General features: G+C 40.3%; 1 protein-coding gene across 1 annotated transcript in view; it reads right to left on the minus strand.

The window, feature by feature from the left end:
• Window positions 1–512: 512 nt before the first annotated feature.
• lgr4 (leucine-rich repeat containing G protein-coupled receptor 4) overlaps window positions 513–14,060 on the minus strand; it is a 77,241-nt gene continuing 63,693 nt past the window's right edge. Inside the window, exons 14-18 of the mRNA XM_028794222.2 lie at window positions 13,573–13,644; window positions 12,259–12,384; window positions 10,570–10,664; window positions 5,365–5,445; window positions 513–3,534 (exon numbers count right to left, since the gene is read on the minus strand). Coding sequence (XP_028650055.1) covers window positions 2,252–3,534; window positions 5,365–5,445; window positions 10,570–10,664; window positions 12,259–12,384; window positions 13,573–13,644 — 1,657 coding nt within the window. The 3' untranslated portion in view covers window positions 513–2,251. The remainder of the gene's footprint in view (window positions 3,535–5,364; window positions 5,446–10,569; window positions 10,665–12,258; window positions 12,385–13,572; window positions 13,645–14,060) is intronic.

Here is a 14,060-nt window from a genome sequence, read left to right on the forward strand (position 1 = left end):
GATGTCTTGAGTATAAACTGTAACCAGTGGAATGTTCTGCATGGCCAATGCACAAAGGGCAGTTAATGAAGACCAGTCCAGGAGGTCATCACACAACACACTACACTTCCTGAGCTGGACAATTAAGGCACTGAGGTGATGAGAAATATTGGTCGGGATTCTTCAGAACATATCCACAGTGCTGGGGGTCATCAGCAATGTTTAAACCATGTGTACATTAAGCTATTGACAAGTGTAGATGTTTCAGTTTCACAATCAAATACAAGCTTCTACCTTACAGTGCCAAAATGAAAAGTAAATGTACCTAAATACCATGTTCTTTGAGAAGCAAGGTGTCTTAAGGATTATATTAATTTCTTGTTAAAAATACTGAATCCTGCATTAGCATGTACACTGTAAATTCATTTTTGAGGGCTAAGTAGCAACAAAAACCATACTTGAATTGTGAGAAAACAGAAACAACCAGGTTGTGCAACACATTATAGCAAGAAAGTTTCATCTTGTAATAAAAGTAGAAGACTTTGATCACTGAAGACAAATTCAAACCTGAAATAGTTGATGCTTAGCCCACTGGACTGACTCAGGGGTGGATTTGAAAAAGGCTTGAGGAGCTCCTGCAATTTCAGTTAAGGAATTATGGGTTTACACTGACATAATGAAATGAGCGCTATTTTACACTGACTGGCTAGCTAGCTAGAAGAATCTCCCACTTCTAAAAATTTGGCTAGTTCAACTTGAGGTAGTTCTGCTTTGATGACAATAAATGCTGCTATCAGTTCTCATAACTCAGTACAGCACACATTTGTCTTGATGTTTAAAAAAAAAACAAAACAAAAAATGATAAAAAAAAACACAAAAAAAAAACCTTTGAGGCAACATATATGCGCATCAATACATACAAGAAAATACATGAAAAGGCATGTAGGGCTATTGCATTCCAACAATTGTCACACTTATTGTCTGTAGACTGTGCCACCCAAGAGTTAACCCAATGACCCCAGACATGTCTTTTGGGGGGTGGCCGATCAGTACAAGTTGTCCCGTGATTCCCAAAAACAGTCAGAAGCTGTTCAGTGACAGTCAACCTAAGGACCCTCAACTAAACTGGTAGTAGAGCAGTGATCCAAGATTTGGCATATTGAACCCAACATGTCCAATGGGTAGGGGCTGTGATGCAAAAGACAACCCAATGATCCCAGGCTTGTCCAGTGGCTGGGACTAAAATACAAGAAAATGCAAAACTTCACAGAATTTACTTTAAAAGCATATAGCTTTGAAGCCATGTTACTCACTGAGAGTTTATATTAGCCTGCTTTATGAAATCTGTGTGCATCTGCATACCACACAAAATCCAGAGTTTTGATTAAAAGTGTAGTCACTTGCTGTTCCAATCATGCACACCAGAAGCAGGCTTCACATTCAGAGCTGAAGCAAAGGCAACTCCATATTGTGTGGGCCAGACAATAAAGCTCTACATCTAACGCATATGGTGGGGTGCTGCTCGGAGTGCAGCACTCCATTGCATGCACATCCCGATGCCTTCAGGTGTCTTCACTGCCTCTCCATTATTGACTGACATCTTTTTCGACAAGGAGAGCAGAGAGAAGAATTACTGGCAAGGTGGTTTTTATTTATATCCTTCTCCCCCAAGTATCTCCTTGTCTCAACTGCTTCTATAAGCTTTGTAAAATGGAAGATGAACCCCTCTCATTTTACAGGAAACTTAAAAATTAAGGGGAAAAAGTAACACACAGATGCCTCAGGATGAAGCACAACACAAACAAATTTGCACAGATTTACAAAAAGAGTGAAGATTTTAAATTATTACAACAAATCACAGCTGCAGAGGTAGATACCCAGTTGCTAATATGAAAGTGTACAGTATTTTGATACTGCAAAGGATGAGGAGCTGAGATGCAGCCTGTCCCTTTACTAAACCACAGCGAGGATAGCCGTGGGAACTGGAATGGCACAACAGCAGCAGCTCATGTAGGCAATGCCCACCCATACCTCCTTCTCCCTCCAGCACACACAAACGCTGTGCACAGGTCGATGGCTCAAAAGATAATAGCGGACGTACTACCTAATTCCCTTTTAGGTAAAGTCGCGCAGCAATTCCAAAAGTGCTTTGTTAAAGTGTGCACATAGGTACCCTATATGCGTTTCATAGTGTTAATGGTTTTCAGATTCACCATCAATCCATTGCAATCAAAACCAAAGATTAGGCCATTTGGCTGGCCCTCAGTCTCCTTTAGTCTTTGACGCGTGGAATATTGTAGGAGTAGTGGACAAGAGGAGAGTCCCGACTCTGGTAGAAGCATGCTCGGCCACAGGCCTGCACCTGATCAGAGCTGTCCGAGATGAAGGAGTCCCCCTCATCTGCATATTCTGAATGGGCTGACTGGGTGGCACTATCTGACCAATATCCATCAGCACGCTGACAAGGAACAACTGCCAGAGCAGGACAGCTGTGGGACTTAATTAAATGTTTACAGGGCACTGGTTTGGTCAGTAGGAAAGACTCGCAGCATTCACAAATTGCTAGGCTTCCCTGTAGATTAGCATATACGCCACAGTCATAGTAGAAATCCTGTGCTGTGCTGCCACCCTGGCTGCCAGGTACAGCCACCGCCACTGATTTTGCATCCCTTCCCCCAGTGCGGAGCTTGAGTTTACGCCAGTCCTCCTTGAACTGGGGGTTGAAGAAGATATAAAGCACTGGATTGAGACAAGCTGGCATGGGAAAGAAGATGAGTGTGACCGATTTCATGATTTCCGGGCTTATGGAAATTGCCGTGATCAAAGGGGCAAAGGAGAAAAAAGCCACAGGGCAGAAGAAGATGCAGTTGGTGAAAATTAGCCAGGCCACATGCTTGATCATGCTGGAATGCAGAGTCTCTGACAGGTCAGACTTCTCAAGGCTGCAATACAGTCTAGTGTAGACAATTGCCATTAGGAGGTACGCCACAGAATTGAGGAGGACCAGAGTAACTGTGAAGCTAAGTGAGGAAGCCTCACCTGTGGGAAAGGGTAGGCAGAGTGGGGAGGAGGAAAACTCGCCCACATGGAAGAGAGGCAGGCAAGCAGCAACCATGGCAAAGATACCGACTAACGTTGCAGCCGCCATGAACTGCCCTCGACGGCGACTCTTTCCCTTCTTCAGGAAGTCCTTCATCGATACACTACGCTCAATAGCTGCCAGAGTAAGGAAGAGGATGGAGGCCTCAGAAGAAAAAATGGCCAGGAAACCTGTGGCTCGGCAACCATTGCCCGTCTCCCACCAGATGCCAAAGTCTGCAAAGTGGCCCCAGGAAGCAGCATCCAGTGCAGTAAGAGTGCTTGTATAAACCCCCATGAGCAGGTTGGAGGCAGCTATTAATCCAACAAAAAGTTTGGACGAAGACACAGGACAACAGGAGGCAAATGTTGTGATAAGGACGACAGTGTTGAACATAATTGCCACCAGGCAAATGAACCAGACAGTCAAGCGGATCATCCAGCTGCCAAGCAGGTGTTCACATGGTTTAAAAGCCCCTGCAAAAAGAGAACATTTAATTTTTAATCATGGAAGGCTGTTTAAGGAGGAGATTCCTTATCCATAAATCCCATTTACAGTACTGTGTAAAGGTTTTAGGCTGGTGTGAAAAAATGCTTTAAACAAAGAATGCTTTCAAAAATGGAAGTGTTAATCATTTATTTTCATCAATCAACAAAATGCAGTGAATGAACAAAAGAGAAATCTAAATCAAATCAATATTTGGTGTGACCACCCTTTGCCTTCAAAACAGCATCAATTCTTCTAGGTACACTTGCACACAGTTTTTGAAGGAACTCGGCTGGTAGGTTGTTCCAAACATCTTAGAGAACTAACTACAGATCTTCTGTGGATGTAGGCTTCCTCACATCCTTCTGTCTCTTCATGTAATCCCAGACACACTCGATGATGTTGAGATCAGGGCTCTGTGGGGGCCATACCATCACTTCCAGGACTTCTTGTTCTTCTTTATGCTGAAGATAGTTCTTAATGACTTTGGCTGTACGTTTGGGGTCGTTGTCCTGCTGCAGAATAAATTTGGGGCCAATCATACGCCTCCCTGATGGTATTGCATGATGGATAAGTATCTGCCTGTATTTCTCAGCATTGAGAACACCATTAATCCTGACCAAATCTCCAACTCCATTTGCAGAAATGCAGCCCCAAACATTCAAGGAATCTCCACCATGCTTCACTGTTGCCTGCACACACTCATTATTGTACCGCTCTCCAGCCCTTCAACAAACAAACTGCCTTCTGCTACAGCCAAATATTTCAAATTTTGACTCATCAGTCCAGAGCACCTGCTGCCATTTTTCTGCACCCCAGTTCCTATGTTTTCGTGCATACTTGTGTAGCTTGGCCTTGTTTCCACGTCGGAGGTATGGCTTTTTGACTGCAATTCTTTAATGAAGACCACTTCTGGACAGACTTCTCCGGACAGTAGATGGGTGTACCTGGGTCTCACTGGTTTCTGCCAGTTCTGAGCTGATGGCACTGCTGGACATCTTCCGATTTCGAAGGGTAATAAGCTTGATGTGTCTTTCATCTGCTGCACTAAGTTTCCTTGGCCGACCACTGCGTCTATGATCCTCAACGTTGCCCGTTTCTTTGTGCTTCTTCAAAGGAGCTTGAACAGCACATCTTGAAACCCCAGTCTGCTTTGAAATCTTTGTCTGGGAGAGACCTTGCTGATGCAGTATAACTACCTTGTGTCTTGTTGCTGTGCTCAATCTTGCCATGACGTGAAACTGTCTTCCACAACCTCACCTTGGTAGCAGAGTTTGGCTGTTCCTCACCCAGTTTTAAGCCTCCTACACAGCTGTTTCTGTTTCAGTTAATGACTGTGTTTCAACCTACGTGTGATATTGATGATCATTAGCACCTGTTTGGTATAATTGGGTGATCATACACCTGACTAGAATCCTACAAAATCCCTGACTTTGTGCAAGAGCACCGATAAGACTTGATGCTGGTTTGAAGGCAAAAGGTAGTAACACCAAATATTGATTTGATTTAGATTTTTCTTTTGTTCGCTCACTTTGCATTTTGTAAATTTATAACAATAAACCATCATTATTTATATTTCCGAAAGCATTCTTTGTTTACAGCATTTTTTCACATCTGCCTAAAACTTTTGCACAGTACTGTACACTTTGCACATTTGCAGAGGACAGCTGAGTAAGAAGCTGGAATTTAAGCAAAAAGCATTTGGAATTTTCATACCCCTCATCTACTTCACAAGCACTTTTCTTCTCCTTTGATAAAAGTAAAAACAGCAACCTGAAAGACATTTTTCAATTTCAAAGATACAGCTGGCATGTTCTTACCTGGAGCTGGGGAACAATGAACTGACAACTGCATGCTCCCTACTTTTTTAAGGTCAGACACATCATCATCATCAGATGGACCTGAGGAAGAAAAAGAACACAACCAGCATTTGACAGGGATCCTAAAACATCCTTTGTTTTCCCAGTATTTTTTATGTGAATCTATCAAACTTTTTTTGTGATCAATTTTTAATTTGTTTTCAAAAAATTAAGATGACAACAACAAATTTTTGAAAGGACATTTACAGTACATAATTAAACTTGAAAGAACACCCCAAACAACAGCACCCAATTGCACAGCTATATTAAGAGAGTAGAGTACATTTAGATTTATAAAATAAGTGGGTCAATGACAAGTCCCAGAGGGCCACACGCCTGGTTGAAGAAAGAAAACTACCAAAATTGTATCAGAATGACTCAAGGCTTTGCTGTCAACTACGACGTGATCAAGTAAATAATGTTTTCCTATTTACTAATAGCTTGTGAAGGTACCACATTGATCTGTGCGGCTGACAGTTCTAATAGAACAAGACTGTAAAAAGAAGAGGAGATAGGTTCAGGAATCTTCCATTGAGAAACTGTTAAGACCTTTGGTTGCTACTGTGGCTAATGAGGCAATGCACTGGTGATGAACAGAAAGAGAGAGGGTGGAGAAATCTAACAAAAGAAGAGTAGAGTAACTAGGAGAGCAAGGAACAGAGATAGATAAGATGGAGGAGAGTGCAGAATAACTAAGCCCCAAAGAACAGTAACGATGGGACATTCCCAGAACGTGTGGAGATAGGTGCCCTGTACATTAAGTATTGGTGGCATAGTGGATCAGGAGCAAAACCCCCAAGGAAATGCTTTCTAGAGTACTAGAAGACTCTATGGACAATTTTATATTGATGTGTTGATGATTAGAATTTCTAGAGGAATTTTTTATGTTTTTTAAAATTGTATTCCAACATAATGGCATTAACAGGGGCACTTCGGTAATCTATTTCTGAGTGAATGGGATAGATGTAGTTATGGCATCACGAAAGTGGGAGTATAACAGGGAAATGCATTTAGTACAAAACAAGGCTAAGAAAAGCTAGTCAAATAATGGATGGCTGGGAACAAGGGCAGAAAAACTTACTGCAAATATCTTGAAGAACAGACTTAATCTGTAAATAGAAAACGAAAGAGGCGGAAGGTATATTTGTCTTTCTGAAAATGGAAAGTGGCAACCCGGTTTCATCAAACAAATTGCAGAATGTGCTGATACCTCGTGACACCCAAATCAGATAGGAGATACAGTAGGTTGCCCACCAGTGTTTACAGCGCTATTGCGGAAGACTGGCGTGAGGGAGTGCCAGCGCAAAATAGAGCCAAGGTGTTTTTCAACCTTGTGCCAAACACTCAGAACATAATTTATAGGAGGATTATAATCATCTACTCCCTTTTTTGCTTAAAACTTAATAAATGGCACCTACTGCAAAAATGGGGGGGGTGGGGGGAAGACAGATTTGCTTTTATCAGTAGCCAAGACAGAGGGGAAGGTGAAGGTTTAATCAGACACAGGACATATGCTGAATGATACAGTACAAAATCAAGAGTGAACCTATCAACCTTATCATCTGGTGCTTGAAACATGTCCGTATGGATTAAAGACTAAATTAAACCACTACAATTTACCTTAAGGCCAAATAGAACCAAAGCCTACTTACAACCCTACAAAGCACCTTCAATATACAGTGACAGATCTAAGGCCAAGCTTCAACCTCAGAAAGCCTCCTGGCTTTATACATGGATGGATCTGATGCACTCCAAGATCCTGCAAACTAATCAGTGAAGGTGACCCTGCACATTTCAATAAGTGAATCTTAAATGTTATGTCTTCTGAAATGTGCTGCAGTTGCACTTGTCAGCTAGTTGGTGTGTTTTTAAAGGAGCTGGTGACATGCTTGCTGCCCTCCATATCCTTTACCACTGAGGGAATGTTGAAGGGGGGATGCCACTCCCATGCATATTTATCTGATCAAATAGTGCAGGTTCAAATCTCTGAAATCCACTGCACAACTCTTACCACCAAGCAGTAAGTGTGGTCTAAAATGTGCTGGTTATGAGATCCTTGCTTACCACACTCACACTAATCCGGAAAAAGTGAATAGGTAAACTATAATGGGCCAGATTTTACCATAAGAACAGTTATTTGGTTTATTGATGCATCAACAAATTGATTTCTAAAAAACAGCATTACATGCATTTCTAGTAAAGAATCTGCATATGATCTTACAGTGGTTTGGAGTAGTAACCTATTTTAATATCCTTCCTTCTTTCCATGTTTACAGTGTTTATAGAAAGGAAAAAAAATTGGAAAATGATGTTGGGCATAGCTATTGTGGGGCACTGTTCAATATGTTTTAAGTTCATTTTGAAATCTGAAGCACAAATTATTCTTTGACATCAGTTATTGCTAATCTTACAATGTCAACCTGAAGCCATGTGCTAACCCTGAGGATCTTTGTGCAATTGCTTTACTGCTCTAGGTATCAAAAGCAACAGCTTTCTTGTTATGAACTTGCTCTGACAACAGAACCCAAGCATGTACCATTAAAATATAGCAACCGTTTTACAAATAAATCATATATAGCAGGCATGTCAAACTCACTACTATTGGTGGGCCTCTTCGACTGCCATACGTGCGTCAGCGGGCCGTAATGTAACAAATACTATTATACAAAGTTACTGTAGCTTTCTTTCCAATACTGAAAACTTTAAAAAATATAATACTTAAAGTTTAAAGAAAAGCAATTTATTTCCATGCAGTCTCAATACAACAGTGTAGAATTAGAGTCTTAACCTCCTTATTATATTACTAGGCTCACCCTCCTTTTAAGGTGACCGACTTTTATCCTCAATTTGTGTGCGCTCCATGTGTACATCTGGCATGTAAGTGTAGGGAATGGGAACATCAAAGTGCCCGTTCATAACATCTCCCGAAAGTTTTTTTATCCCCTCGAGTGCCTGTCCAAACTTGGAGTGTAGGACTCCATAATAATATACTTGAAACTCATAGGGGAACAACTCTCCTGCTGCCATTAGCTCAGAAATGGTACCATAAGTTTGAGACTTTGACATTTCAGTGAGATACTGAAGCTCATTTGTATAAGAGATTCCTGACGGCATCATTGTAAATGGCTGAAACCTTGACCAATTACTTAAAACATGTTGTACAATGTCAGCCCGAATCTGTACCGCTAAAGACGGAGTTTCATGCACTAAATAAGCTATAGATGAGAATAAGCAAGCACCATCTCCCCTGATATTTACTACGCAGTGAGGCATTTGTACTCCATCAACATTAATTATTTCCAGAGACATAATTTTGTCTATTTTTCCAGCGCATTGCGCACAAAAGCAAGGGAACGATGGGAGCACCAGAACTCTGCTCACATCGCGTCGCTTCATACCGTAAGCCGCAAGTAGTAAGTCTGTGATAAGCGGAATACCGCTACGCTTTGCACTCACGGGATGGAAGGACAATCCCGACCGCTTTTATATAGTGTCTTGATGATTGATATTCATTATATTATATTCATTGCTTATATAGGAGCCTTACAGTGTGAGATTTATTTCTTTTGTCCCGACACTTGGCATCTCTTGTTAGTAACCAGTTCGTCAATATCAGGCTTGAAATCTTGTGCAGCTGCAACTTTTATGAGGGATGAAAGGTGCTCGACGGTAAGTCTTGAGCGATGTGGGGTTTTGGTAGCTTTCATTAACAAAAACAATTGCTCATAAAGGTAAGTGCTTCCGAAAATAGACAGTACTCTCGATGCCAACTTACGGATCTGCACATACAAGGGTGGCAGGTAAGCATACAAGCCTGGCACACCAACTTCATTGTATTTTGCCTTCAGAATAGAATCTGACTGTACTTCAATCAATTCCATTTGGATATTCTCAGGCGCATTCTCAACGTTGTAAGAGAACAGCGCAATGCCCTGCATGTTTGTGTGAACTGAAATCATAAAAATGCTCACTGAATTCATTGCTCAGTAATTCAAGTTGGAAAACAAATCCTCCAAAAATCAAATTTTACTTTACTAAGTTTACTTCAAAGTTTATATTGTAAAATAAGCCGATATGCAAAAAGCCACCTGACCTACAATAATTTTACAAACTCAAAATCACAAAAATGTTAATAAACAACTCACCAACTTCTCGCGTCCACTTCAGATCTTCAGCTGTAGTCTGCACTAACTGTTTGTTACAATACTAGCACAAAATTACATGAAACTAGAGCAAAAAAACGTGAAAATATGCGGGCTATTACTATTCGTGATGGTCAGTTCTGCCCAGTGGCCAGTCTCAGCAACCCAGTCAGTAGTGTAGCCTTAGCAGGGGCGGCTCTAGGCTCGTGGCGGCCCTGGGCAGAGAAAGAATCGGTGGCCCCTTCGCCCGCCAATGTCAATACGGTATCTTATGCACGGCGGATGGCCACATCCGTTGCGGACACTGCATAGCCGCCTCGTGCTCATGACACGCTTCTATATACTCGTGTCCATAACTTGAAAACCAAGTGGCGACCCATGATATTCTCATTACGGCAAAACATTATAATACTACATATAGCTTACTGCTCCGACTCTAGCGACATTTGTAAATACAGCGTACTAATTAACAAGAAACAAATGTTTTTCGGCCACATTGCCGTCAGCTGTGTCATTATTTTCTCTTTCTGTTTTATATTCAATATATATTGGCGTGGCGGCCCCTGGGATTTGGCGGCACTGTGCAGGTGCACAGTTTGCACAAGCCTAAGGCCACCCCTGCTGCAGCCTAGCACTTCAGTTGTGGCGCTGCGGCTCATTAACTTGTCAAGGCTCGTGGCTATACTAGCAGATGACGTTTCCGGTACTGTAATGCCATGGGAAAACGCGCTTTTGTCAGAAGGCAGAAGTAAGAAAAGTCAATAAGTAACACTGAAGATGCAGAATACTATCGTTTGTGATTGAATCAATCATTTTGTACAAGTTCAGTGCTAACTAGGATCTGTCATGCGGGCCGTGTGTTTGACATGCCCGATATATAGCATATTGGCAGAACAATAGTTTTGCAAGGCACACAGGCACCAAAAATAATGTATGATCAAATCCTCAATTTTGGCAAATCTGATGCAATACCATTGTTGTCCTAGTATACTGTACATCCTCAGGATATTGATATAGTACTTACCAGACTCATTGCCCATGTCTTCTGGATTTGGGGAGGAGAATGTGTCACATCCACCAAATGCACAGCACTGGTAGGCATAAGGCACTGATAAAATCCTGTAAAACATAAGACAATGGAGCTTAAGGATTCCTGGAAAACTGGCAGCATCCATGCATTTGTGCACTGTAAGTTTCACAATTATACTATTAACTAATCTAAAAGAGAAATAAGAAAACCTCCTTAAATGTAAGAATGTATCTACTTAGGAAAATCAAAAGCCATGCAAAAAAACATCTTTAGTCCTTGACTTCTGGGAAGTGCCCTATTCCCCTACATTTCTGAAGCTATGGGAAGCCACTTTTAAGGAGCTGCATTTATTTCATACCAATAGTTTGGCAGAGTGCATACTAAAATGTGCCAATACAAACAGCATTAGAGGGTGCTGGCAGCATTATAGTCACCTTAGCCTGAATGAATGCAACTGTGAAAGCATGTCAAGAACACTCAGTTGATTATATTATATACTGTGTGGTATATATATATATACACACATACACATACATACACGCGGAGTGGTGCGTAGAAAACTTTATTTTGAATTTCAGTTATTTCTTGAACTATTTGTCTTTATTTCAACTTTGAAAATAAATGGAAGTGATGAAGAAAAGAACTCTTCAATAGTCTACTAAGCAAATATAACAAAATAAAGGTCAGAAAAAGTACTTCATTCTACAGTAACATTTTCACACATCAGAACATTCATCCATCCATCCATTATCCAACCCGGTATATCCTGACTACAGGGTCACGGGGGTCTGCTGGAGCCAATCCCAGCTAACACAGGACGCAAGGCAGGAAACAAACCCCAGGCAGGGTGCCAGCCAACCGCAGGGTGCACACACACACACACACACCAACACATCAGAACAGTTAAACAAATTTTAATGAAATTACAAAAGTTTCTCCAAAAACCAATTAGCATTAAAATATAATTCATTCAGGATAAACTAAGAATAGTGAGTTTACCATTAGGACACTGAAGTAATGATTGCTGAAAGTGGGACTTTGCAATCATATGTGAATATAAAATTATAATTTATATTTACATTTACTTATCTGGCTGACGCCTTTATCCAAGGCAATTTACAACATTTATGATAAATATTATATTTACAATTGGTTACATTTCTTTTGGTTCTATATACACATTAAGAGTCGGAGATCAGAAGATGTAGAGGCTCCAGCTGGAAAATATACTCTCTCTCCCTAGTAAAAGAACATCCTCAGAGGATTAGTAATGCCCCATATGCAACACTTAAAAAAGAGCCTCTGGGTTTCTATAAGTGTTGCAAATGACCCAGGAGGTTACAACAAGACATGACCCACAATTAGGGAATTGGTGCTTGAGGTTGGCAGGGCAGAGGGAGGGGTTCGGAGGTGGTCAGAATGAAGAATAGGCCCCAAGGACTATCTTGTTTTACGTTCACCATGAGTATAGTACCATCAGTGAAGTGTGTTTCAGCACAATGCTCTTTATTTCAACTCTACATACAATAAATGAAGTGACTGGAATTTCTATCAACCTTTGGATGACTTGGAGCAAGTTCCTTATACAATATTCAGTATGCACTCTTTACTTACATATAAATAAATAAATAAAATACGCATACACAATTCTCATCATGTAGACAGGACTCCAGCAATTTTTACCTGAGTTTAAGAAGGTGATTTGCATCCAACAACTCTTTGAATTGCAGATTTCCAGCTAGTTTGAGTTGGTTGAGGTTGTTTAGGCCTGCTGTTGGCACAGTCTCCAGCTCATTAAAGCTCATTTCTCTAAAAATTACAATAAAAATTAAATGAGAAGCAAACACAATGAACATATTGAGTATTGGCAACATATACACTGGAATTAGATGGGGGGGGGGGGGGGGGGTGAAGGAAAAAAAAGCTCATTGCATTGAGCAAATGACTAGTAATGATCAATCCTATACATTTATGATAATTACCAACCCTATTGGACTTATCACATTTTTCTTAAAAATGACAATTTGCATTGTATGAGATCCTGGTATGGATACAAGAATGAATATTTGGGGTTGCATAGGAAACCAAGGTCAGAAAAACAACTGAATTAGCCACTAATCGAATTATGCTCAGAAAGAGCGAAAATCCATAATCATGGACACTTTCAGACAAAAAGCAAGAATATTTTGGCTACCAGTAACAAAAAAGAGCTGGGTTATACCACTTGAAAATACTGATCCAGTTAAGAGCATACATTTACATCAAAGATGCACTTTTATGAAAGATACATGAAAGTATGCTTCTTGTGGACGCCACAGTAAAGCACAGGATTCTGGTTACTAACAAGAAATGATAATATGCTTATTTAAAAGCATGTTCACTGTGACTTTGCAGAGATTATATTCCTACTGGAAAACAACTAGAAAGCAGAAGAACTATTTTATTGCATCCTTGTTTAACACAGACTTAATTTTTATATTTGTTTGTAAAGTAAAACCACAGAATGCAAACGCTTAAGTATTTTTCAATTTCAGAGTACTCAGACCAACAAGGCTAGACAACAGCCTTCTATTTCCAATTCAAATCTGCTGTTCTGAATCCTCTTGAAATCTGTTTCAAATTGTTTACATAATGAAGTTAACAGTTTAGCTCAAGTCAAAATGACCATTACTGCAAAAACATTTCCTGGGTGTTATTTAAAAATGAATTTGAAGGGGGACTGATTTCAGACCATTTATTTTTCAATGATTAATTTTTTTTGTGACAAATAGAGTGCCAATACAAAAGTCAATATCATTTGTTGAGGCTCATAAGCTGTGATACTACAGTAATCCTCTCCTCTATAAAACAGTATAGAGCTGCTTTTACGGGTTTTGGTGTGTATATTTTCTGACTCCATTCATTCGTCATTCTTTTACTCTGCCCCATTACCTACTGGCACCCTTTTCTAGTTCAATGCAGGGAGTAACAAAAAACAGTTTTCATTCTTCTACTTACAAGTTCAGCAAAGTTCTCAAAGACAAGAACGCATCCTTGTGAATAGAGCGGATCCTATTCCTGCTGAGATCTCTGAAAGAAAGTCAAGACAAGAGGTCTGCTTTAAATCCTCTAAATACTTTTATAGCGATGGTGTGAAAGAAACCCATGGCTGTTGTAACATCTTACAAAACACTAACACACCACAATTTATCCAATAAAAAGAAAAGTCATTTTGATTCTTTGTGGATGTTCCATTGCAGCTAAGAATGTTTTGGTTAAAGGACGCATATTAGCTACTAATAAAGCCAAATCTTGTCTCTCCAGGTATCACCATTATTCTTCATCAGAACAATGCCAGCTCCTAATAGAATTAAAGAAAAGTATGACAGGCCTCTGAACATATAGTTACTGCACAACTGCGGTAAAACACACAAAGCTGCACAAAACACATACCAGGGAAACTATAGTATAGAAGAAAGCCATTCTTCATCAAGACGTCTGACTCC

This window comes from Erpetoichthys calabaricus, chromosome 2 (genome assembly GCF_900747795.2).
Source record: "Erpetoichthys calabaricus chromosome 2, fErpCal1.3, whole genome shotgun sequence".
In the NCBI taxonomy this organism is placed as follows: domain Eukaryota; kingdom Metazoa; phylum Chordata; class Cladistia; order Polypteriformes; family Polypteridae; genus Erpetoichthys; species Erpetoichthys calabaricus.